Source organism: Salvelinus fontinalis, chromosome 32 (genome assembly GCF_029448725.1).
Source record: "Salvelinus fontinalis isolate EN_2023a chromosome 32, ASM2944872v1, whole genome shotgun sequence".
NCBI classification, from domain to species: Eukaryota; Metazoa; Chordata; class Actinopteri; order Salmoniformes; family Salmonidae; genus Salvelinus; species Salvelinus fontinalis.
This window is the reverse complement of record NC_074696.1, coordinates 21772775-21800079: the sequence shown is the minus strand read 5'-3', so window position 1 is coordinate 21800079 and position 27305 is coordinate 21772775. Positions and strand designations below refer to the sequence as shown.

General features: G+C 43.2%; 1 protein-coding gene and 1 long non-coding RNA gene across 5 annotated transcripts; one reads left to right on the top strand and one right to left on the bottom strand.

The window, feature by feature from the left end:
- The first annotated feature begins 875 nt into the window (after positions 1–875).
- LOC129830912 (ATP-binding cassette sub-family F member 1-like) lies at positions 876–19053 on the top strand. 2 transcript variants are annotated; one of them, XM_055893738.1, is made up of 24 exons: positions 877–1123; positions 1733–1779; positions 1913–1984; positions 2411–2537; positions 2660–2691; positions 2836–2937; positions 3405–3461; positions 3793–3885; positions 4032–4100; positions 4357–4431; positions 4564–4659; positions 10218–10340; positions 11035–11221; positions 11416–11555; positions 11814–11962; positions 12467–12550; positions 12720–12844; positions 14504–14616; positions 14724–14898; positions 14977–15051; positions 15137–15207; positions 15323–15524; positions 15613–15750; positions 18183–19053. In XM_055893738.1, the coding sequence occupies exons 1-24, from the start codon at positions 1054–1056 to the stop codon at positions 18347–18349; spliced, it is 2589 nt and encodes an 862-aa protein (XP_055749713.1). In that variant the 5' UTR covers positions 877–1053; the 3' UTR covers positions 18350–19053. The 2 variants fall into 2 exon arrangements, with proteins under 2 accessions (XP_055749715.1, XP_055749713.1); XM_055893740.1 differs by lacking the exon at positions 3405–3461 and having other exon boundaries at positions 876–1123.
- LOC129830914 (uncharacterized) lies at positions 19035–25648 on the bottom strand. Of its 3 annotated transcripts, XR_008755653.1 has the most exons (7): positions 25563–25647; positions 24980–25129; positions 24674–24769; positions 21847–21907; positions 21626–21692; positions 21278–21335; positions 19035–21128 (listed from the first exon to the last, which is right to left on the bottom strand). It is a non-coding gene; the product is annotated as an uncharacterized LOC129830914 (long non-coding RNA). The 3 variants fall into 3 exon arrangements; XR_008755652.1 differs by lacking the exon at positions 21278–21335 and having other exon boundaries at positions 24980–25120; positions 25563–25648; XR_008755651.1 differs by lacking the exon at positions 21278–21335.
- Positions 25649–27305: the final 1657 nt, after the last annotated feature.

Genomic DNA, 27305 nt, shown 5'->3' with positions numbered 1-27305 from the left:
CAAAGATTATGGATATACTGACAAGATACTAGTGTCGACGCCCTAACAATGGGAGTCGTTGTCCATAAAGCGTTTCGGCGGGCTGTCTAGCGCCGCCTATCCTTTCTTTGGATTTGTGGATACATTTAATTGTTACTTTTTAAATATTCGACGAGGGTAGTCGAAGTCAACCGCCTATATTCAATGGAGAGAGTGGCAGAATGCCCGCTGTAACTGACCCAAGATTAAGGAAAGCTTTGACTATGTACAAACAGTGACCATAGCCTTGCTATTGAGAGAGGCTGCCATAGTCAGACCTGGCTCTCAAGAGAAGACAGGTTATGTACACACTGCCCAGAAAATGAGGTGGAAAATGAGCTGCACTTCCTAACCTGGCAAATGTATGACCATATAAGAGACACATACTTTCTCAGATTACACAGACTCACAAAAACAAATCCAATTTTGATAAACTCATATCTATTGGGTGAAATACCACAGTGTGCCATCACAGCAGAAAGATTTGTGACCTGTTGCCACAAGAAAAGGGCAACCAGTGAAGAACAAACACCATTGTAAATACAACCCATATTTATGTTTATTTATTTTTGCCTTTTGTACTTTACTATTTTCACATTGTTATAAACTGTACATAGCCACAATATGATATTTGAAATGTCTCTATTCCTCTTAAACTTTTGTGAGTGTAATGTTTACTGTTTACGCCATTAGATTTTTTTATGGACCAAATTCGACACTCATTGACCTCCATACGAAAACTCCTCGCTTGCTGAGAGAAAGAAACGAAAGAATGCCACCTTCTAGAGAAGACAGATTTTTGCCCGAGTTGGGCCAATGATGTGTTTAATACACGTCGTTGAGCTAGGCCTCTCGCTTTGCTTCTTCCTCTTTGGTGGTGCTCTCGCTACGTCATGAAGAGAGAAATTCTCAGGCCGCATGTTGTGACAAAACACTTGCGCTTCACTGACAGCCACTCTTACCACTGATTTTAAGTTATTAGAAGACACATTCAGGTGGTTATCTGTTAATATACGTATAAATAAATAGACGAAAATGCCCAAGAAAGCAAAAGAAGATGCAGAATGGGAAGGAGAAGAGGGAGCAGCCCCACCAGCGGCGGCAGGTACCTAATTGTTAGCAGCTAAGCTAACGGTTACAACTGAATCCTTTCCAGCCACTGCACCACAGTTGTTAACGTTAGCTATTGTGCATCAATGTGATATTTCATTAACAAGTAGCTGTCCTGGCTGTCATATGATAGGGATTATTTTGACAACAGTGTGGCATTAGCGATGGTTAACTACCTAGAAACTACGTTAGCTAACTTGCTATCAATGTTTTGAAAATGATGCAATGCCATATGCATTCCTTGTAATTGTCAGACAAATGATTGCTTGTTCTGTACTTGACAGTCAAGTAACGTTAGAGACACACTTCAACATGTAAAAGGGGTCCTTTGCGGAAGAATAATCAACACAGGGTCATGGCTAGTTATGAATTTCTCATTCATTGAAGTCATGAAGGCTAGGTTAGCTCTGTCATAGCTCATATGCATTGTTAGAAGAACTGCAGTGTTGACAAAAGTAATTCTGAAAATGCGCCAGCCCCCGCTCCCCTTATAACGGGCTCCCCCTCTGGCTCATTCAGACCCTCTCTTTTGTCACTCAGTGCATCCATATGTTGATGACAAACTTAATAATTTTGTTACCTACATTTTCTCTCCCCTCTATAGAAAAATCAGTTAAGAAAGGAAAGAAGGATAAGAAGGGGAAGAAGAGTGTGAGTATACCTCTTTTGGTGATATTTTGAGTAGATTGAATGAGGTGAGAAAGAAAATGTAATTGTCGATGTGTGAACACGTTAAACAAAATGTATCAACATCTCTCATTGACTGTCACACTCTCTCACACAGTTCTTTGATGAGCTGGCCACAGATAACAAAAAAGAGGATGGACTTGTGGCGAAGGAGACTCAAGGAAAGCAGGTAATTGTTTTCCTTGACTAATACAGATGATCATATAGGTCATTTTCAGTTGGATTACTTCTATTTGCAATACTGTATGTATCAATAACATGATGTCCAGTGATATGTTGTCATTAATAGGTCCACCTATTACATAATTGTTATGTTTCTTCCCTTCCCACCTAATTTGCTCTCTTGAAAGACAGAAGATGAGCTTGAAGAGGTTGGGGAGGTAGCCACTACTAGCCAGAGTGGTAGCTAGCTTGCAGTATTGAATCTCCAACATAGAAAATCATGATATATATATATTTATATATATATATATATGTATATATTTTTTTAATCGTGACCTATGTGTTTCGTGTGGTCCCTCCCTGCTAATACCTAACCCTAGTAGTTATCATGTAAACCTTCATGCCCATCTAATATAATCTCTCTTGCTCTCAGCCTCAGAAGAAAAAGAAAGACCGGCGGAAAGGTAAAGGTGGAGAGGGAGACGATGATGATGACGAGGATATGATGGAGAAACTGAAGAAGCTGTCAGTGCAAGCCAGTGAGGACGAGGAAGAGGAGGGTAAGTTAACTGCTTAGTAAGTCTGTCAAACGTAAATTATGTATACATTTCAAGCTGGAAATGTGCGGAGTTGATAGCTTAGCTAGATTTTCATCAACTTCTTGCTCTCTCACTTATTTCAGTTGTGGCCCCCAGAAAAGGCAAGGGAAATAAGGTGAGCGTGTTGTGCATGCAACAGTCTTGATCACTATATCTACAGTCTTAGCATATTTGATCACTGTCCTATTCTATTAGATTTTGAGGGGAGACTATGCTGTAATCCACTTTTAAATTGTATTTGTTATTTTTGTTGTCTCAGGCCGGGAACATATTTGCAGCTCTCAGTCAGGGAGACAGTGATGGTGATGATGGAGTGGCTGGAGGGGAGGATGATAATGATGAAGAAGAGAGACGGATGAAGGTGTGTGTGGGGTTTGCTTCTTATGTTTATGTATCATGTTCTCTGACTTTGAATGTTGATTCTATTGATACTTTTCGTTTCAAAGGTCCAGGCAGCTCTAAGAATGTGCTTGTTTACTAATTCAGCCATCCCTCCTATTGTATCGTTCTTTCCTTTTCTACTGTCTTCTCTTCTCTTTTGGATTTCATCACAGACTTACAATAAGACCTGCTACACATGTTCACATCCATATTCTTAGTGATTCCTAAATATATATATATTTTAAATGCATTTCATCTACATGCTTTGGACAAATTAGCATTGGCCAGAAAGGTTGGGGCTTGCAAGGCACTTAGAATCTAATGATTTGAAACAAGCATGTTATTTTTCTTCATAATGACATGGTGCTCTGGTGTAAGGACATGTCTAATATGAAGGAACTGGTGTATCTGTGTGCGTGTCCGTGCGTCTTTAATACTTTAACACAGGAGGTTGAGAAGGTGCAGAAGGGCAAGAAAAAAGATAAACCTAAGCCAAAAGCAAAGGTGGGTGATGGAATGTTTCTTCTCCTTCTGCACTTTTTTCCTTCCCTCTCCTTTCCCCTTTCTTCATCCCCTTCGCCCCTGTGCCTGTCTGTTTCCCATCCAACAGGGTTGATAACAGAAGGCAGCACATTTTAAATGTTCACTAACACATTCCCCTCTCAATCCATTCCCTTTTATTCCACTATACTCTTTGTTTGACGTCTTTCTCATCGCACACCTCATATCTGCAGATCTAACCCACTGAGATACTCAATACAATAAAACCGTGTGAGTCTGATCTCACTTGTTCCCAGACATGGAGCCTCACTCTATTTTTACTACATAATACCAGGCTCCCTCTGATGATGAGGAAGAGATGAAAGACAAGGATGAGAAAAAAGCTGTGAAAAAGAACAAGAACCCAGAGGCTAAAACAACACCCAAGGTCATGCTTCTGATTGGCTTGGTGGAATATTGCTTACACCTATCAAATCATTTTAGATCTACTGGAGTATCCAGAGAGTATTGATTTGGGATTCAGCATTATGTTGAGAACTAAATGAGAAACTCTCCTTTTCTCTTCCCTTGTAGGCAACTGAGGAGGATGAAGCAGAGGAGGAGAAGCCTCAGCCGAAGAAAGGCAAGAAGGAACAGCCCAAGGTGAGTGAAGAGCTCTCTCTGGTGTTAACAACACAAGCTTTGTTTAAAACTGTTTTCCTTCTGGAATGTAGGGATGGCATTCGATTGAAAAAATAATATTGGGTTAGCGACGTATAGTGTGACCAAGTCCCTGTAAACTGTCAAGAATGCAGGCCAATATAATGCATGGCCACAGTGTATGGGTCACAGTTACACTTCATGTCTTGTCAAGGTAGTTTCTGTAAAATCATAATGCTGTGTGACTTGTCCCATTCAGAGGATGAACAAACCTGCTCGCCCGCCTCGCAGCGAAGATGAAGAGGGTGAAGACGATGAAGACGACACAATGAAGGTGTGTTTTTATAGTCTAATCTGAGTCTGCTATATGGAAGGGTCATACATAGCATGTAGAGCCGCCATAGAACGCCTAACTCCCTCTCATAGAACTGTCTCTCCCTCTGTCTGCCTCCCTCTCTGCTGTCAGTGTGCTGAAGACGTGATTGCAGAGCAGGAGCAGGAGAAAGGTGACGACCCCTTTGCCAACATGAGCAAGAAGGAGAAGAAGAAGAAAAAGAAAATGGTAACCAGTCTATACATACACTACCGGTCAAAAGTTTTAGAACACCTACTCATTCAAGGGTTTTTCTTTATTTGACCTATTTTCTACATTGTAGAATAGTAGTGAAAATGTCAAAGCTATGAAATAACACACATGGAATCATGTTAAAACCAAAAAAGTGTTAAACAAATCTAAATATATTTTATATTTGAGATTCTTCAAATAGCCACCCTTTGCTTTGTACACTCTTGGCATTCTCTCAACCAGCTTCACCTGGAATGCTTTTCCAAAAGTCTTGGCGTTCCCACATATGCTGAGCATTTATTGGCTGCTTTTCCTTCACTCTGCGGTCTGACTCATCCCAAACCATCTCAATTGGGTTGAAGTCGGGTGATTGGGGAGGCGAGGAGGTCATCTGATGCAGCACTCCATCACTCTCCTTGTTGGTAAAATAGCCCTTACACAGCCTGGAGGTGTGTTGGGTCATTGTCCTGTTGAAAAACAAATGATAGTCCCACTAAGTGCAAACCAGATGGGATGGTGTTTCGCTGCAGAATGCTATGGTAACCATGCTGGTTAAGTGTGCCTTGAATTCGAAATAAATCAGACAGTGTCACCAGCAAAGCACCCCCACACAATAACACCTCCTCCTCCATGCTTTTACGGTAGGAAATACACATGCAGAGATCATCCGTTCACCCATACCACGTCTCACAAAGACATGGCGGTTGGAAACGAGAATCTCCAATTTGGACTCCAGACCAAAAGACAAATTTCCACCTGTCTAATGTCCATTGCCCGTGTTTCTTGGCCCAAGCAAGTCTCTTCTTCTTGTTGGTGTCCTTTAGTAGTAGTTTCTTTGAAACAATTTGACCATGAAGGCCTGATTCACGCAGTCTACTCTGAAGAGTTGATATTTAGATGTGTCTGTTACTTGAACTCTGAAGCATTTATTTGGGCTGCAATCTGAGGTGCAGTTAACTCTAATGAATGTATCCCTGCAGCAGAGATGACTCTGGGTCTTCCTTACCTGTGACGGTAAGTTTCATCATAGCGCTTGATGGTTTTTGCGACTGTACTTGAAGAAACTTTCAAAGTTCTTGAAATGTTCCGCATTGACTGACCTTCATGTCTTAAAGTAATGATGGACTGTCGTTTCTCTTTGCTTATTTCAGCTGTTCTTGCCATAATATGGACTTGGTCTTTTACCAAATAATCTTCTGTATACCCCACCTCATCACAACACAACTGATTGGCTCCATAGCATTGAGAAGGAAAGGCATTCCATAAATTTACTTTTAACAAGGCACACCTGTTAATTGAAATGCATTCCAGGTGACTACATCATGAAGCTGGTTGAGAGATTGCAAAGAGTGTGCAAAGCTGTCAACAAGGCAAATCAAATCAAAGTTTATTTGTCACGTGCGCCGAATACAACAGGTGTAGTAGACCTTACAGTGAAATGCTTACTTACAGGCTAGTGGGTAGGTAAAGAAATAAAACAACAGTAAAAAGACAGGCTATATACAGTAGCGAGGCTATACAAGTAGCGAGGCTACATACAGACATGGGTTAGTCAGGCTGATTGAGGTAGTATGTACATGTAGATATGGTTAAAGTGACTATGCATATATGATGAACAGTGAGTAGCAGTAGCGTAAAAGAGGGGGTGGTGGGTGGGACACAATGCAGATAGCCCTGTTAGCCAATGTGCGGGAGCACTGGTTGGTCGGCACAATTGAGGTAGTATGTACATGAATGTATAGTTAAAATGACTATGCATATATGATGAACAGAGAGTAGCAGCAGCGTAAAAAGAGGGGTTGGGGGGGGCACACAATGCAAATATTCCGGGTAGCCATTTGATTACCTGTTCAGGAGTCATATGGCTTGGGGGTAAAAACTGTTGAGAAGCCTTTTTGTCCTAGACTTGGCACTCCGGTACCGCTTGCGGTAGTAGAGAGAACAATCTGTGGCTGGGGTATTTGACCATTTTTAGGGCTTTCCTCTGACACCGCCTGGTGTAGAGGTCCTGGATGGCAGGCAGCTTAGCAGCAGCGTAAAAAGAGGGGTTGGGGGGGGCACACAATGCAAATATTCCGGGTAGCCATTTGATTACCTGTTCAGGAGTCATATGGCTTGGGGGTAAAAACTGTTGAGAAGCCTTTTTGTCCTAGACTTGGCACTCCGGTACCGCTTGCGGTAGTAGAGAGAACAATCTGTGGCTGGGGTATTTGACCATTTTTAGGGCTTTCCTCTGACACCGCCTGGTGTAGAGGTCCTGGATGGCAGGCAGCTTAGCCCCAGTGATGTACTGGGCCGTACGCACTATCCTGTAGTGCCTTGTGGTCAGAGGATGAGCAATTGCCGTACCAGGCAGTGATGCAACCAGTCAGGATGCTCTCGATGTTGCAGCTGTAGAACCTTTTGAGGATCTCAGGACCCATGCCAAATCTTTTTGTTTCTTGAGGGGGAATAGGCTTTGTTGTGCCCTCTTCACGACTGTCTTGGTGTGTTTGGACCATTCTAGTTTGTTGTTGATGTGGACACCAAGGAACTTGAAGCTCAACCTGCTCCACTACAGCCCCGTCGATAAGAATGGGGACGTGCTCGGTCCTCCTTTTCCTGTAGTCCACAATCATCTCCTTTGTCTTGATCACGTTGAGGGAGAGGTTGTTGTCCTGGTACCACACGGCCAGGTCTCTGACCTCCCTATAGGCTGTCTCATCGTTGTCGGTGATCAGGCCTACCACTGCTGTGTCATCAGCAAACTTAACGATGGTTTAGGAGTCGTGCCTGGCCATGCAGTCGTGGGTGAACTGGGAGTACAGGAGGGCACTGAGCACGCAACTCTGGGGAGTTCCAGTGCTGAGGATCACCGTGGCAGATGTGTTGCTACCTACCCTGACGGCCCGTCAGAAAGTCCAGGATCCAGTTGCAGAGGGAGGTGTTTAGACCCAGGATCCTTAGCTTAGTGATGAGCTTTGAGGGTACTATGGTGTTGAACACTGAGCTGTAGTCAATGAATAGCATTCTCACATAAGTGTTCCTTTTGTCCAGGTTGGAAAGGGCAGTGTAGAGTGCAATAGAGATTGCATCATCTGTGAATCTGTTTGGGCGGTATGCAAATTGGAGTGGGTCTAGGGTTTCTGGGATAATGGTGTTGATGTGATCCATTACCAACCTTTCAAAGCACTTCATGGCTACAGATGTGAGTGCTACGGGTCTGTATTCATTTAGGCAGGTTACCTTTGTGTTTTTGGGCACAGGGACTATGGTGGTCTGCTTGAAACATGTTGGTATTACAGACTCAATCAGGGACATGTTGAAAATGTCAGTGAAGACACCTGCCAGTTGGTCAGCACATGCCCGGAGCACACGTCCTGGTAATCCGGCTGGCCCCGCAGCCTTGTGTATGTTGACCTGTTTAAAGGTCATACTCACGTCGGCTACGGTAAGCGTGATCACACAGTCGTCTGGAACAGCTGATGCTCTCATGCATGCCTCAGTGTTTCTTGCCTCGAAGCGAGCATAGAAGTGATTTAGCTCGTCTGGTAGGCTTGTGTCACTGGGCAGCTCGCGGCTGTGCTTCCCTTTGTAGTCTGTAGTAGTTTGCAAGCCTTGCCACATAACACGAGCGTCCGAGCCAATGTAGTATGATTCAATCTTAGCCCTGTATTGACGCTTTGCCTGTTTGATGGTTTGTCGCAGGGCATAGCAGGATTTCTTGTTAGAGTCCCGCACCTTGTAAGCGGCAGATCTACCCTTTATCTCAGTGCGAATGTTGCCTGTAATCCATGGCTTCTGGTTGGGGTACAGTCACTGTGGGGACGACGTCCTCGATGCACTTATTGATAAAGCCAGTGACTGATGTGGTGTACTCCACAATGCCATCGGAAGAATCCCGGAACATGTGCCAGTCTGTGATAGCAAAACAGTCCTGTAGTTTAGCATCTGCTTCATCTGACCACTTTTATATAGAGCTGGTGCTTCCTGTTTTAATTTTGGCTTGTAAGCAGGAATCAGGAGGATGGAGTTGTAGTTGGATTAACCAAATGGAGGGCGAGGGAGAGGTTTGTACGCCTCTGGCCTGCTCACCTCTGGCCTGCTCGCCTCCCTACCACTGAGGAAGTACAGTTCCCGCTCAGCCCAGTCAAAACTGTTCGCTGCTCTGGCACCCCAATGGTGGAACAAACTCCCTCACGACGCCAGGACAGCGGAGTCAATCACCACCTTCCGGAGACACCTGAAACCCCACCTCTTCAAGGAATACCTAGGATAAAGCAATCCTTCTGCCCCCCCCCCCCCCCCCCCCCTTAAAAGATTTAGATGCACTATTGTAAAGTGGCTGTTCCACTGGATGTCATTAGGTGAATGCACCAATTTGTAAGTCGCTCTGGATAAGAGCGTCTGCTAAATGACTTAAATGTAAATGTAAATGTAAATGTACGCGTCTCTGTGTGTGTACAGGTGATCTAGAATTATTTTCCCTCTGGTTGCACATTTAACATGTTGATGGAAATTTGGTAGAACTGTTTTAAGTTTCCCTGCATTAAAGTCTCCAGCCACTAGGAGCGCCGCCTCTGGGTGAGTGGTTTCCTGTTTGCTTATTTCCTTATACAGCTGACTAAGTGCGGTGTTAGTGCCAGCATCTGTCTGTGGTGGTAAATAAACATCCAACGAAAGTATAGCTGAAAACTCTCTAGGCAGGTAGTGTTGCCTTCAATTTATCACAATATACTCTACTTCAGGCGAGCAAAATCTAGAGACTTCCTTAGATTTCGTGCCCTCGTCTTACCGGAGTGAGCTGTTCTAGCTTGCCGGTGCAGCGTATAGCCCGCTAGCTGAATATCCATCTCGTCATTCAGCCACGATTTCGTGAAACATAGGATATTACAGTTTTTGATGTCCTGTTGGTGGGATATTCGTGGTCGTACCTCGTCTAGTTTATTGTCCAATGATTGCACGTTGGTGAGTAGTATTGACGGTAACGGCAGCTTTCCCACTCGCCTTTTCCGTGTTCTGACCAGGCATCCGGCTCTTTGTCCTTTGTACCTGCGTCGCTTCCTCTTGCAAAAAACGGGGATGTTGGCCCTGTCGGGTGTTTGGAGAATGTCCTGTGTGTCTTGCTTGTTGAACAAAAAATCTTTGTATAATCCGAGATGAGTGATCGCTGTCCTGATATTCAGAAGCTCTTTTTTGCCGCAAGATACGGTTGCAGAAACATTATGTACAAAATAAGTTATAAATAACACGAAAACCCCCCACATAATAGCACAATTGGTTGGGCGCCCGTAAAACTGCTGCCATTTCTTCCGGGCGCCATTGTCTGGGTGGCTATTTGAAGAATCTCAAATATAAAGTATATTTTGATTTAACACTTTTTTGGTTACTACATGATTCCATATGTGTGTTGATGTTTTCACTCGTATTCTACAATGTAGAAAATTGTACAAATAAAGAAAAACCCTTGCATTAGTAGGTGTTCTAAAACTTTTGACCGGTAGTGTATGCTCGACCAGACACAGAAGAAGCTTTTTATTCGTTGGAAGTGTGTGTCCATGCCTCTGTGTTTATAGATAGAATATGAGAAGCAGGTGGCCAGTGTGCGTGCTGCCAACGCCATCGAGGGCGATTTCTCAGTGTCCCAGGCTGAGTTGTCTTCCAGGCAGGCCATGCTGGAGAATGCATCAGATATCAAGGTGACCAGACCGTCTCAACTCTTCTAGTGTTACTTTATTCTGAAGAATTAAGTGAAAAGTTAATAGAACATAGTTCTTGAATACTGAAGAAAATGTATTAAATGTTTCTTTCTAAGTAGACAGTATGAGGTAGTCCCTTCAACCATTCTATACTGTAGAAAAGGGAAAAGGGATGGGCAACTTTGATGGGGGTGGGGGCCACAAAACCCCATGGGCAGAGAAGATTTTTCAGTTTTATAACTAATTTCCTGTAATTCTACACATTTTGCCATTGGGTGGAGAGAAATGTTTTCAGTTTTGAATATGATATCTGATTGGGACTGACTAACAAAATCAATGGGGGCACCCCGGACGTTAATTCGACCATGATAGTGTGTTTAGATAGGCGGCCAGCTATGTCAGCTAACATTTTTTTGATTTGCTGACTGACTTACTATCAGTGACTGACATAACAAGAGAAAAACTGCTAATGCACAACCAAATTTCGAAATTGCACTTTGTGTATTCTACTGCTCTAATGTGTAACAGTAAGTTGACACCCCAACTGAGTTCTTAATTAAAAGCAAAAATGGAAATTGATCTGAGGGCTGCCAGTTGCCCATCCTGCCTGCAGAATGTCAAGTGGGAATCCATGAAGTTCTATGAGTATCAGAGTTCACCTGTAGGGGTTTCAGTGTTTTAATGTCTCCCCCAGCTGGAGAGGTTCAGTATATCAGCTCACGGGAAGGAGCTGTTTGTCAACGCAGATCTCCTGGTGGTGGCAGGAAGACGCTACGGTCTGGTTGGACCTAACGGGAAGGGGAAGACCACTCTCCTGAAACATATTGCCAACAGAGCTCTCAGTATCCCTCCTAACATCGATGTGCTGCTCTGTGAGCAAGGTATTTCACTTGCCCTCTGAAGAATACCCACCCACCCCATCATACCCTTCTCTCTCTGTCTCCCTCTCATCATCTATCTGTTTGCATGTCTTTTGTCCCTACCCCCTGTCTCAACACTCCTCTCTCTACTCCTCTTCTCCCTTCACCCCAACCCTCTCTCCCCCCTCTCTAACACCCTATGTCTCTCTCCATAGAGGTGATAGCTGATGACACCCCGGCGGTCCAGGCTGTGTTGAAGGCAGACACGAGGCGTCTGAAGCTCCTAGAAGAGGAGAGACAACTCCAGGCTCTGCTGGAGAAAGGAGAAGACAGCGTGGCTGAGAGACTGGACAAGGTATGGTGAAGTATTATGAAACCCTAATGCCTAGTTAAATAAAATATAAACAATTTATAAAATACAGTTAGATCTGCCTGGCGAAATATCCACTTCCTAATTTCTATAATAATGTATTGGATACACCGTTTTTAAATTCAGACTGTGGTAACATACTTTGGAGTTATTGTCTCTTAGGCTGCATTGAGACAGAAATGTAATATCTGTCAATAGACTAAGACACTGCTTGTCTACATATTGTGTGTCCGTCTCAACCAGGTCTATGAGGAGTTGAGGATTATTGGGGCAGCAGCAGCGGAGGCTAAAGCCCGTCGTATCCTGGCTGGTCTCTCCTTCACCCCAGAGATGCAGAATCGAGCTACCAAGAAGTTCTCTGGAGGCTGGAGGATGAGAGTCTCACTTGCCAGGTAAGACTTTTTTGGAAATCCAGGTGTATGATCTTAATTTGATCACTCTTTTGTTGCTGAGAATTTAAAATGCAGATGAGTTTCATGATTTCAATAAATTCACTGAAAACCCACACTACCACATGGTTATTAACAGTATCGCACTTTTCATGTAACCCAGTTTTGGCCAGCTAATAGCATAACCACCAATCAAGCAACGTTATGGACTTAACATTCAAATCCTGTTGCTGTAGGATTATTTTAACGTGACAACATAGGTCAAATGAAGATCCTATATCTGTAGACCCCCTAGCCCTGCTTAGGCACTTATATAGATCTGAAAGGATTTGATTTAGAGATTTTAGCTATATGGCAATTGCTTCAATTGTTTTTTTCTTTAGCTACTTTTTTAAAAGTGCATTTTTGCACAGTCACTTTTAGAGATAATAAAACAAAAGGATAACAGAGATAAAAACAGCAGTGAAAACTCTAACCTAAGCTTCCTGTGGCTCTCTCTCCTACCAGAGCTCTGTTCATGGAGCCCACCCTGCTGATGCTGGATGAGCCCACCAATCATCTTGACCTCAACGCTGTCATCTGGCTCAACAAGTAAGGGCACACCACACACAGTCTTTTACATAAATATAATTTATTTCACAGGGACAGGACACAGTGATAGGCCACACAACATGCAGCTGCTTACTCAATGGGTCTCCTTTCAGCCCTGCATCTGTGAATGATACACTACAGTGGCTAATATATCAATCTCTCCACCTAGCTACCTTCAGGGCTGGAAGAAGACTCTCCTCATCGTGTCTCACGACCAGAGTTTCCTGGACGATGTGTGTACTGACATTGTTCACCTGGACAACCAGAAACTTTACTACTACAGAGGGAACTACTGTGAGTATTAGCTATGTACATTCTTTCTCCTTCCCCACAAACTATTAGCCTGGAAATACTTCAACACAACAAAAAATGTATTTCTCTCAAATGTTGTGTACAAATGTGTTTATATCCCTGTTAGTTAGCATTTCTCCTTTACTAAGATAATCCATCCACCTGACAGGTGTGGCATATCAATAAGCTGATTCAACAGCATGATCATTACACAGGTGCACCTTGTGCTGGGGGCAATAAAAGGTCACTCTAAAATGTGCAGTTTTGTCACACAACACAATGCCGCAGATGTCGCAAGTTTTGAGGGAGCATGCAATTGGCATGTTGACTGCAGGAATATCTACCAGAGCTGTTGCCAGAGCATTGAATGATAATTACTCTAACATAAGCCCCATAACGCTCTACCATAACGTCATTTTAGAGAATTTGGCCGTACGTCCAACCGGCCTCACAACCGCAGACCACGCCAGCCCAGGATCTCCACATCTTCACCTGCGGGTTTCGACTGAGACCAGCCACCCGGACAGCTGATAAAACTGTAGGTTTGCACAGCCAAATAATTTCTGCACAAACCGTCTCAGGGAAGATCATCTGCGTGCTCGTTGTCCTCACCAGGTTCTTGACCTGACTGCAGTTCGGGGGCATAACCGACTTCTGTGGGCAAATGCTCACCTTAGATGACCACTGGCACGCTAGAGAAGTGTTCTCTTCACAGATGAATCCCTGTTTCAACTGTGCCGGGCAGATGGAAAACAGTGTGTTTGGAGTTGTATGGGCGAGAGGTTTGCTGATGTCAATGTTCCGAACAGAGTACCCCGTGGTGGCGGTGTGGATATGGTATGGATAGGCATTAGCTACGAACACAATTGCATTTTATCGATGGCAATGTGAAAGCTCAGAAATACTGAAGGCCCATTGTCGTACCATTCATCCACCTCCATCACCTCACTGATAATGCATGGCCCCATGTCGCAAGAATCTACACAATTCCTAGAAACGGAAATTGTCCCCGTTCTTCCATGGCCTGCATACCAGACATGTCACCTATTGACCAACGCTTGGGATGCTCTGGATCGACGTGTGTTCCAGTTCCAGCCAATATCCAGCAACTTCGCACAGCCATTGAAGAAGAGTGGGACAACATTCCACAGGCCACAATCGACAGCCTGATCAACTCAATGCGAAGGAGATGTGTCGCTGCATGAGGCAAATAGTGGTCACACCAGATACTGACTGGTTTTCTGATCCACACCCCTACTTTTTTTTAAGGTATCTTTGACCAACAGATGCATATCTGTATTCCCAGTCCTGTGAAATCCATTGATTTAAGGCCTAATGAACTGTAACTTGGTAAAATCTTTGAAATTGTCGTATGTTGCAATTTTTTGTGTGTGTTCTATTAATGTAGAAAATGTATCTGATCTCTCCAGGAGTAGCATCAGTTGTATTTTGCATGCTAGAGGCATCTAACCCTCACACTTGTTTTTTTCGACAGTTGATAACCACTTTATTGACACAAAATGTACTTAATACAACTGAAATTTGGTTATTTATGACTGAGCTATGTCTCACCTAGCTATTTTAAGATGAACTGTTGCACTACATCTGGGTAAGAGTGTCTGCTAATTTACTAAAATGTATTTTTCACTCTGTCTCCCTCAGTGACGTTTAAGAAGATGTACGTTCAGAAGCAGAAGGAGCTCCAGAAACAGTACGACAAACAGGAGAAGAAGCTCAAGGATCTCAAGGCTGGAGGGAAGTCCACCAAACAGGCTGTAAGTTTAGTTCAGCTACCTCTGTTTAGACATGGTTCTACCTGGATCTCTGTCAGTCTCTCTGTACTTCTCCTATCATCCAATGTTTTCTGTCTATCTCTCTCTAGGAGAAGCAGACTAAGGAAACCTTGACCAGGAAGCAGGCGAAGGGAAAGAAGAAGGGAGGGGTGGAAGAGGAGAGTCAGGAAGCAACAGAGCTGCTCAAACGACCCAAAGAGTACACTGTCAAATTCACCTTTCCCAACCCCCCTTCTCTCTCTCCTCCCATCCTCGGACTGCACAGTGAGTTCTCCCTCTTTTTTTCTCTTCCTCTCTTTCTTTGTATATCCCTGTTAACCCTCCGCTCTCTGTCTGTCTCAGGTGTGGACTTTGCCTTTGAGGGACACAAACCGCTCTTCAAGAATGTGGACTTTGGTATCGACATGGAGACTAGAAGTATGGAGAAATTATTTCTGTTTGAAAACCTGGGCCATGTCATTAGCCTCCATACTATACCTGACACCTCTTTATCCTTGTTCAGTTTGTATAGTTGGACCCAATGGAGTCGGGAAGAGTACCCTACTACTACTTCTCACTGGCAGGTTAAATCCAGTGAGTTTGCCTCCAAACAAAAACAACAGAAGTATCCTTACAAATGCAAATACGGCATCTGCTTTTTCACTGATGTCTGTGTGTCAGACTAAATGTGTGTTGATTTGCCTTCCAGACCAAGGGGGAGATGAGAAAGAACCATCGGCTGAAGGTGGGCTTCTTTAACCAACAGTATGCTGACCAGCTGAACATGGAGGAGGCAGCTACAGAGTACCTCCAGAGGAACTTCAACCTGCCCTACCAGGACAGCAGGAAGTGTCTGGGCCGCTTCGGACTGGAGAGTCACGCACACACCATCCAGATCTCCAAGCTATCAGGTTAGGATTAGAAACATGCATGCACACACATGTGCAAACACGCACACCATCATCCATTGCCAATCTGTTTATGTTCCTCTCCATCCAGGTGGTCAGAAAGCCCGAGTGGTATTCGCTGAGCTGGCCTGTCGGCAACCTGACGTTCTCATCCTGGATGAGCCTACTAACAACCTGGACATTGAGTCGATCGATGCCTTATCAGAAGCGATCAATGAGTACAAAGGAGGTATGTACACAAATATGAGAGGCTGTTTGATTTTGAGGGTATCTTTTGTTTAAATGTAGGATCAGAAAGTAACCTCAGATATGGGTAGTGGTGGCCAATGTTCCCTCTAATTGTTTTCAGCACTGAGCAAATTTCAGGTCTGCTGAGCACAAACTTGAACGTTGTGAAAATTCTGTGTAACTTCTGGCGCGCGTTTACTGTGAACACTGAGGCTGTACCTGCTTTAAGCTACAGTTTTAATAGTGGCCAATTAGGCTACTGTGGCTATTTGATCATAATGTGGGCCTATCAGAGTGGCCTACCATTAAAAAAAATTGGAAAATGCATAATATCCCATAATATATTAACATGGAAATAGCTTCAGATTCATTCTACAGTAGCAGCCAATGTGTAGTGTTAAATGTAGGTTCTACATTCCATGAGATTTTTGGAAAGAAAACATGTAAGGATTGACATGAACCTGTTTATCCACTTGTCCTTCAGACAAGGTGACTGAAACAAATTGATGCAAGAAACAACTTTACAAAAATCTAAACGCAACATGCAACGATTTCAAAGATTTTACTGAGCTGTAGTTCATATTAGGAAATCAGTCAATTGAAATGAATTAATTAGGCCCTAATCTATGGATTTCACAGGACTGGGAATACAGATATGCATCTGTTAGTCACAGATGCCTTAAAGAAAAGGTAGGTGCGTGGATCAGAAAACCAGTCAGTATCTGGTGTGACCACCATTTCCCTCATTGAGCGTGTCACATCTCCTTCACGTAGATTTGATCAGGCTGTTGATTGTGGAATGTTGTCCCACTCCTCTTCAATGGCTGTGCGAAGTTGCTGGACATTGGCGGGAACTGGAACACGCTGTCTTACACGTCGATCCAGAGCATCCAAAACATGCTCATTGGGTAACAGAGTATGCAGGGCATGGAAGAACTGGGACATTTTCAGCTTCCAGGAATTGTGTACAGATCCTTGAGACATGGGGCCATGCATTATCATGCTGAAACATGAGGTGATGACAGCGGATGAATGGCACAACAACGGGCCTCAAGATCTCGTCACATTATCTCTGTGCATTCAAATTGCCATCGATAAAATGCAATTGTGTTCTTTGTCTGTAACTTATGCCTGCCCATACCATAACCCCATCCCTCCCATGGGGCACTCTGTTCAGTACGTTGATATGAGCAAACCGCTCGCCCACACGACACCATACACCTGGTCTGCGGTTGTGAGACCGGTTGGACGTACTGCCAAATTTTCTAAAACAATGTTGGAGACAGCTTATGGTAGAGAAAAGAACATTCAATTCTCTGGCAACAGCTCAGGCGGATATTCATGCAGTCAGCATGTCAAGTTGAGGGAGAGTGCAATTGGCATCTGTGGCATTGTGTTGTGAGACAAAACTGCATGTTTTTGTGGCATTTTATTACACAGGTACACCTGTGTAATAATGCTGTATAATAATCAGCTTCTTGATAATCCATCCACCTGACAAGTGTGGATTATCTTGGCTAAGGAGAGATGCTCACTAACAGGGATATAAACAAATTTGTGCCCAAAATGAGAGAAATAGGCTTTTTGTGCGTCTAGAACATTTCTGGTATCTTTTATTTCAGCTCATGAAACATGTTGCGTTTATATTTCTGTTCAGTGTAAAATGAATTATTACCATACTGTTATTACAGAGAATTAGACAAATTATGCTACCCTCTGCCGATTGACTACTTAGCTTATTCAAGCCTTTCTCAAAATACAACACTGCTCTTTACCTAACTTGCTTTTCAAAGATGGCTAGAAATGCACACTTTTGTGCTCTTGTAAGAAGCAACCACTGCCCCATTGTTGACTAGAAATTAGCTATAACTGGGCTAATAACTCACTAGCAAAGAATATGAACAAATGTACACACCTGGCTACATGCAGCTCTTGCTTTCAGCTCAAAACAAGCGCATCTACTCTCGACCACTCATGCTGTAAACACAGTCGAGTTAAGAGTAAATGGCAATGGTCTATTTGCATATAGGGATACTGAGGTCTGATTGGTTATGGCACACCAGTTTGTGTAAAGTATGGGCCTGAATCGTGTCTGTCAATGCAATAGAATCCGACTGCAATGTGCTCTGCCTACAATAAAATCTATTGCATTGTTCGTTTTGTTTCGGTATGTTGATTTGATCACAATTCGCACAGTAGAGGGAAATGTGCTAACTAGTTTTCCCCTTTGAACTTAACTAATCTCATGCTCCTCTGCGCATGCTGATATTTTTCCTGCGGGGCATTCCCGGGGGAGCTGGGAACATTGGTGGTGGCATAAATAAAATGTCTGTCAACATAATTAGCATGCTGCTGATAGTGCCTTTCGGTAGACTCTTCTGACCGTGTTTCTCATATGTGACATGTTCATTCCTTGCTGTTGTCCCTCCATAGCGGTTATCATTGTGAGCCACGATGCCCGGCTGATCACTGAGACAGCCTGTCAGCTGTGGGTGGTGGAGGACCGGTCTGTCAACCAGATAGACGGGGACTTCGAGGACTACAAACGGGAGGTCCTGGAATCACTGGGGGAGACCCTGGTCCACAAGGTCAAAGAGTGACCTACCTACTCCAGAAACAGGGCTCTATTGGCACTCTATTCCCTGTACTGCACCATTTTCCACCAGAGCACTATGGGCCCTGGTCAAATACTGCACTATGTAGGGAATAGGGTGCCATTTTGAACAGACCCCAGGAGGAAATAGAAATGTAATGCAAAATAACGTACCACTGAAGCTGGCCATGTCATCAGTTCAGTGCTGGAGTGCATCTCGATAGTCTAAAGTGGCTTTGTTTCCTTGTCTCTCCTGATTGTACACCACTTATTTGAATAAGCATCATGGCTGAAGTCTCCCAAATCAGTTTATTCAAAGAAAGGTGTGGCAAGGAAGCCATGTTAAGAGTATTGAGAATACACCCCTGGTGTACTGCAGTATCCTCTCCGCCTATGATATGCATACATTTTCTTTAGTCCAATTTGCCACCTTGTCCCCCTCCACACAACTGTATATCTGAAAAGATAGGGTGTGTTTTGGAATTCAGAATTTGACAAGTGGGCATGTCTCACCCAGGTGACAATGGGACAGAAAGAGCAATATGCTGAAGTATTTCTATTATAGAGGAAATGGCAATACATTACCACTGGATTCACACATGTAGAAACCAAGCTCTTATTAACTGGGAATAAACATGTTGACACCTGTATGATCAAGTATTTACTACAGACAAAAAGGCAATTAAATAAAATGGATTTTGCATCTTACAATGTCTTTATTGTACAACACCTTGGCCAAATACATTTAAACTCAGTTTCACAATTCCTGACATTTAATACTAGTAACAATTCCCTGTCTTAGGTCAGTTAGGATCACCACTTTATTTTAAGAATGTGAAATGTCAGAATAATAGTAGAGAATGATTTATTTATTTCATCACATTCCCAGTGGGTTAGAAGTTTACATACACTCAATTAGTATTTGGTAGCATTGCCTTTAAATTGTTTAACTTAGGTCAAACATTTCAGGTAGCCTTCCACAAGCTTCCTACAATAAGGTGGTTGAATTTTGGCCCATTCCTCCTGGCAGAGCTGGTGTAACAGTCAGATTTGTAGGCCTCCTTGCTCACACACGCTTTTTCAGTTCTGCCCACAAATGTTCTATAGGATTGAGGTCAGGGCTTTGTGTTGGCCACTCCAATACCTTGACCTTGTTGTCCTTAAGCCATTTTGCCACAACTTTGGAAGTATGCTTGGGGTCATTGTCCATTTGGAAGACCCATTTGCGACCAAGCTTTAACTTCCTGACTGACATCTTGATGTTGCTTCAATATTTCCACATTCTTCCTCATGACATCTATTTTGTGAATTGCACCAGTCCCTCCTGCAGCAAAGCACCCCCAAACATGATGCTACCACCCCCGTGCTTCACGGTTGGGATGGTGTTCTTTGTCTTGCAAGCATCCCCCTTTTTCCTCCAAACATGGTCATTATGGCTAAACAGTTCTATTTTTGTTTCATCAGACCAGAGGACATTTCTCCAAAAAGTACGATCTTTGTCCCCATGTGCAGTTGCAAACCGTAGTCTGGCTTTTTTATGGCGGTTTTTGAGCAGTGGCTTCTTCCTTGCTGAGAGGCCTTTCAGGTTATGTTGATATAGGACTCGTTTTACTGTGGATATAGATACTTTGTACCTGTTTCCTCCAGCATCTTCACAATGTCCTTTGCTGCTGTTCTGGGATTTATTTGTACTTTTCGCACCAAAGTACATTCATCTCTAGGAGACAGAACACATCTCCTTCCTGAGCGGTATGATGGCTGCGTGGTCCCATGGTGTATATACTTGCTCCCAAGGATGAACCAGACTTGTGGAGGTTTACATTTTTTTGGCTGATTTCTTTTGATTTTCCCATGACGTCAAGCAAAGAGGCACTGCGTTTGAAGGTAGGCCTTGAAATACATCCACAGGTACACCTCCAATTGACTCAAATTATGTCAATTAGCCTCTCAGAAACTTCTAAAGCCATGACACCATTTTCTGGAATTTTCCAAGCTGTTTAAAGGCACAGTCAACTTAGTGTATGTAAACTTCTGACCCACTGGAATTGTGATAGTGAAATAATCTTGTCTGTAAACAATTGTTGAAAAATTACTTGTCATGCACAAAGTAGATGTAAGCATTTCACTGTTAGCCTACACTGGTTGTTTACAAAGTATGTGACAAATACAATTAGATTAAGTTGTAGCCTGTGAGGATAAGTGGCTGGAATGAATCAGTGATCTGTGACATGTTTTAGCAAAACTCTCCCAAAAGCAATAAAAGCGATATTGCCATGAAAAGAATATTTTATAACTTGTTTTAAAGCTGCAATATGTAACTTTTAGTGTGACCTGACCAAATTCACAGAAATGTGAATCTTCACTCGCTGAAAGCAAGTCCAAGAAGCAGTAATACGTTCTGTGCGCTATTTCTATGCTTAAGTTTACTTTTAGCATCTTGGTTTTGTACACCATCTGAAAATACAATATCTTTGGTTATGGAAAAGATTTCACAATGCAGTTTAGATGGTACAATGATCTACCAGTGCTCTACTACTTCCAGAAAGTCCAAATTAAATCACAAAGAATAATTTCACCATGATTCCTCTAAGGCCCTAGTCTATGTCAAATAGGCCTCGTTGGTCTTCTTGACTTGAGCCACTTCAGTCTCGTCTGGCTGTATGGTGTGGTACCACCTGTACCAAGGGGTCATGGTGGGGGAGGAGGGGCCGAGCCAACTGCGTCATGGGGGTTGGAATAGTCCTCCCCTGAGAAGTCCACATGAGGAACCTGGACGGGTAGTAGCCCTGGAAATATGGATAATATTTATGTACTGTAGGGAACTGCAGTTTCTCTTTTGGTGGCATTGTTGAACCGTTAACCTGGTCACAAAAATGTCATTCTTCATTACTGTACTGCTCTAGCATTTCCTCTTAGTCACAGAGGCTGAACTTACTCTGGTCTCTTGCAGTGCCAATCGCCTGATTGAGTTACTTTTTCTGTTTCTGACACTCCTGGATAAAAATGTAGAATAACAAATTTGGCACTTTGGTTACCTCAAACCTCGCAAAAAGTGTTGGTTTTGAACCAGATGTTACTTTATGCAGGACTGTTTTCATCACTTAAACACCTATTGGCAGCCTCTCAGATTCCTGGCTGTGTCAACTCATCATTCATCAAATCAAAGACAACTTATTTCGATGAAACCAGCAAGCATTTAGATAACACCTACTGAATTCAGCATGGTTGATTCAGATTCATTCATAGAATTCTATACACATGACATAAATAGAAACCATCTTACCTGTCCATGTGGGGTCATACACAACGCCTGTATATGGGCTTATAAACTTTTGCAGCAGCTTCACATTCTGCAGAAAGACAATGGTCCATTGCTTACCAAACATAACATTGAATAGCTTGTTAAATCAAACTAACGAAATCAAAGGTAATACCATCTAATTTTACATTTCTCATAATGATTGTGTGTGTATATATGCCATGAGTAAATGTGAGAGACCAAACCTGATATTGGATGATGGTGTCTCAACAAATTGGACAAGGGTTCCCACATATCCTGTCTCCTCTGAAGAAAACAAAACAGAAATAGTGATTAGAGTTTTTTTTTTTTCTTCACCTTTATTTAACCAGGTAAGCCAGTTGAGAACAAGTTCTCATTTACAAATGCGTCCTGGCCAAGACAAAGCAAACGTACAGTCAATAACAATAGAAAAATCTATATACAGTGTGTGTAAATGTAAGATTAGGGAGGTAGGGCAATAAATAGGCTATAGTGGAGAAATAATTACAATTTATCATTAACACTGGAGTGATAGATGTGCAGATGATCCTGTGCAAGTAGAGATAATGGGGTGCAAAAGATAAAAAATAAATAACAATATGGGGATGAGGTAGTTGGGTGGGCTGTGTACAGATGGGCTGTGTACAGGTGCAGTGATCGGTAAGCTGCTCTGACAGCTGATGCTTAAAGTTAGTGAGGGAGATATAAGACTCCAGCTTCAGTGATTTTTGCAATTCGTTCCAGTCATTGGCTGCAGAGAACTGGAAGGAAAAGTGGCCAAAGGAGGAGTTGGCTTTGGGGATGACCTGTGAAATATACCTGCTGGAGCGCGTGCTCGGGTGGGTGTTGCTATGGTGACCAGTGAGCTGAGATAAGGCCAGGCTTTACCTAGCAAAGACATTGATGACCCTGGAGCCAGTGGGTTTGGCGACGAATATGAAGCGAGGGCCAGCCAACGAGAGCATACAGGTCGTAGTGGTGGGTAGTATATGGGGCTTTGGTGACAAAACGGATAGCACTGTGATAGACTACATCCAATTTGCTGAGTAGAGGGCTGGAGTTTTTTTTGTAAATGACATCCCCGAAGTCAAAGATCGGTAGGATAGTCAATTTTACGAGGGTATGTTTAGCAGCATGAGTGAAGGAGGCTTTGTTGCGAAATAGGAAGCCGATTCAAGATTTAATTTTGGATTGGAGATGCTTAATGTGAGTCTGGAAGGAGAGTTTACAGTCTAACCAGACACCTAGGTATTTGTAGTTGTCCACATATTCTAAGTTAGAACCGTCCAGAGTAGTGATGCTAGTCGGGCAGGCGGGTGCGGGCAGCGATCAGTTGAAAAGCATGCATTTAGTTTTACTAGCATTTAAGAGCAGTTGGAGGCCACGGAAGGAGTGTCGTATGGCATTGAAGCTCGTCTGGAGGTTTGTTAACACAGTGTCCAAAGAAGGGCCAGAAGTATACAGAATGGTGTCGTCTGCATAGAGGTGGATCAGAGAATCACCAGCAGCAAGAGCGACATCATTGATATATACAGAGAAAAGAGTCGGCCCGAGAATTGAACCCTGTTGCACCCCCATAGAGACTGCCAAAGGTCCGGACAACAGGCCCTCCGATTTGACACACTGAACTCTATCTGTGAAGTAGTTGGTGAACCAGGCAAGGCAGTCATTTGAGAAACCAAGGCTATATGAGTCTGCCGATAAGAATGTAGTGATTGACAGAGTCGAAAGCCTTGGCCAGGTCAATGAAGACGGCTGCACAGTACTGTCTTTTATCGATTGCGGTTCTGATATCGTTTAGGACCTTGAGCGTGGCTGAGGTGCATCCATGACAAGCTCGGAAACCAGATTGCATAGCGGAGAAGGTATGGTGGGATTTGAAATGGTCGGTGATCTGTTTGTTAACTTGGATTTCAAAGACTTAGAAAGGCAGGGCAAGATGGATATAGGTCTATAACAGTTTGGGTCTAGAGTGTCTCCCCCTTTGAAGAGAGGGATGACCGCAGCAGCTTTCCAATCTTTAGGGATCGCAGATGATTCGAAAGAGAGGTTGAACAGGCTAGTAATAGGGATTGCAACAATTGCGGTGGCAAGCCCTAGAAAAATGCTTATTGAAATTCTCGATTATCGTGGATTTATCGGTGGTGACAGTGTTTCCTAGCCTCAGTGCAGTGGGCAGCTGGGAGGAGGTACTCTTATTCTCCATGGACTTTACAGGGTCCCAAAACGTTTTGGAATTTGTGCTACAGGATACAAATTTCTGTTTGAAAAAGCTAGCCTTTGCTTTCCTAACTGACTGTGTATATTGGTTCCTAACTTCCCTGAAAATGTTGCATATTGTGGGGGCTATTCGATGCTAATGCAGAATGCCACAGGATGTTTCGTGCTGGTCAAGGGAAGTCGAGTGTGGGGTGAACCAAGGGCTATATCTGTTCTTAGTTCTACATTTTTTGAATGGGGCATGCTTATTTAAGTTGGTGAGGAAAGCACTTTTAAAGAATAACCAGGCATCCTCTACTGACGGGATGAGGACAATATCATTCCAGGATACCCAGGCCAGGTCGATTAGAAAGGCCTGCTCGCTGAAGTGTTTTACGGAGCGTTTGACCGCGGACCCATTACGGACGCAGGCAATGAGGCAGTGATCGCTGAGATCCTGGTTGAAGACAGCAGAGGTGTATTTAGAGGGCAAGTTGGTCAGGATGATATCTATGAGGGTGCCTTTGTTTACGGATTTGGGGTTTTACCTGGTAGGTTCCTTGATAATTTGTGTGAGATTGAGGGCATCTAGCTTAGATTGTAGGATGGCTGGGGTGTTAAGCATATCCCAGTTTAGGTCACCTAACAGTACGAACTCGTGTGACTGTCTGTCTGGTGGAGAATATAATAATAATATGGAGTTACATAGCCTAACACAGAGCAGACAGCATCATGGTAGACATCCTCTGATTATCTGTGCACTCTCCAAAAAAGCCTAGACAATAACTCGGAGAGCTGCCACAAGTCTCCAGGTCTCAGGCAAGGTTACAGAACCACCACTGTTACACCTACAATGCAGGTCTTGCGTGTCTTCTGAGGGGGAATCCCTCCTTTCTGGTTCCTCTTTAGTCAGACCACACTGGACTTGTCCATAGCGCTCTATGTACTCTAGAAATAGGACAGGTAGACAGACACAAAGTCAATGGTCACAGATATGGATGGATTAACAGTAATTAATTACACTCCATTGAGCATGCTTTCTAGGGCAGGAACAAGGAGTAGGCTTATTCTGGTTCCAAGGAACCATCCCTTAAACAGCAGAGTGCATAGAAAACAGCAGAGTGCATAGAAAATACATACAATCTCTAATCTCCATACCTTTGCTCTCCAGGTAGCCCCATGGTCTGTCCTTGCCACAGCAGCGTCACTGAGGATTTCAGGTTAGGCTGCAGTGCACAGAGAGAGGCTGGACTTCACACTTGGAAACACAGCCTGGGTCCAAAGCCTGACAGGTAAGCTCTTTGGAAGCTAGAAACCAAACAAATACAGTGACTGTCAGTCAAGTCATCAAGTGCAAAACTTCAAATACAGTGTACTGTACAGTCCACAAGACAATGACGCTAATACATTGGCATAGACTATGGTTCTATGTGACACATATTACGGGGGTTGCATTGGATGATGTACAGTGAATATGCATACGCAGTACACAATGTACTGGTCAGGTACTGGTATGTAGATCACTATGTTGCAAGCGAAAGCTGTAACTTCGCTAGCTTTAACTGGCCAGTGTTTATTAACCGACGGTAACGTTAGCTCGGTCACTGTTTCGTGATCTGATAATCTGTGTAACGTATGTGTAGAGCGGAAGTCCTAGTTTTCGCTTATCTGACACACTATAGAAAATAATTGTCAAATATCTTATTCTGCCGAAAAATCTGTAAAAGTAAAGTATACACACGGCATAAAATCCTTCCAACGCCTGGTATGGACGTTGCCATTTTGCCTTTCACAACTGAGGGTTGAAAGGTAACAGGTGAAAGACCAGATAGCACATTATTTATCCTTGTGATTGGCCAAAGACTCTCCTTTTGTACTTAATTTATGTTGTGAATTTTAGTTAATTATTAATTGTATCATTTTAAATTAAACGCAAGGTTTTGATTGTGTCCGCTTGTGTGGCAGGCTACCCGATTTGCATCGCAGCCATTTTGTAGAAATATTATAATCGAAATTATTCCCAAATGTGATATTATAACTCAATACAATAACATTATTTTGTGAGTTACCACTGATACTCATTCAACTTTGTTTAGATAAGCAACAATAGACTTGGGACGTGAGGTAAATTGAAAAGAGAATGTACAAAACGTGCAGCGTAATCTTTCTGTCCTGGTGGACAATAAATGCACAAATAGAAAACTATTTAATTAATTAAGGTGTTCTACAACAGCGCGTCACCAAAAACTCAATGTTGTTACCATGAAAATCCCAGAAAATGCATGCTGGAAAACGTCACAGGGTATAAATAACAAGCCCCTCCCCTTATAGTTCATTCCTGGATTTGTTCCGAGGTGAGTAACGTCGAAAGAAATACTGCTAGTTTTTGAACAAAAACGACTGCGCAATTATTTATTTTAACCATAATCAGAAAGCTATATTAAGATGCAGGCGTGTATGAATACACGAAGAAAATAAGTGAATATCTTAAATGTGTTTTTCGCTTTGTGTGCTCTTTTTTTCAGGTATTTTGTCTCTGAAGAGTGGCCGTCGAGGAATTTGAACACCCAATAAAACGTTTTCTTCAATTAATTGACATTTCATTACTAGTTTTGCCTCCAGTTTGTTCGTCGGAATAGCTATATTTTAGCTGCCACAACCCCGCCCAAACATTGTCAGTAGAATGGCCTGTACTGAAGAGCTCAGTGACTTTCAACGTGGCACCGTCATAGGATGCCACCTTTCCAACAAATCAGTAAGTCAAATTTCTGCTCAGCTAGAACTGCCCAGGTCAACTGTGAGTGCTGTTATTGTGGAGTGGAAACGTCTAGGAGCAACAACGGCTGAGCCTCGAAGTGGTAAGCCACACAAGCTCACAGAACGGGACCGGCGAGTGTTGTAGCGTGAAGAAATTGTCTGTTCTCTGTTGCAACACACTACTGAGTTCCAAACTGCCTATGAATGCAACGTCAGCACAAATGTTTGTTGGGAACTTAATGAAATGGGTTTCCATGGCCAAACAGCCGCACACAAGCCTAAAATCACCATGCTCAATGCCAAGCGTCGGCTGGAATGGTGTAAAGACAGATAGACGGGGACTTCGAGGACTACAAACGGGACATCCTGGAATCACTGGGGGAGACCCTGGTCCACAAGGTCAATGAGTGACCTACCTACTGCAGAAACAGGGCTCTATTGGCACTCTATTCCCTGTACTGTACCATTTTCCACCAGAGCACTGTGGGCCCTGGTCAAATACTGCACTATGTAGGGAATAGGGTGCCATTTTTGAACAGACCCCAGGAGGAAATAGAAATGTAATGCAAAATAACGTACCACTGAAGCTGGCCATGTCATCAGTTCAGTGCTGGAGTGCATCTCGATAGTCTAAAGTGGCTTTGTTTCCTTGTCTTTCCTGATTGTACACCACTTATTTAAATAAGCATCATGGCTGAAGTCTCCAAAATCAGTTTATTCAAAGAAA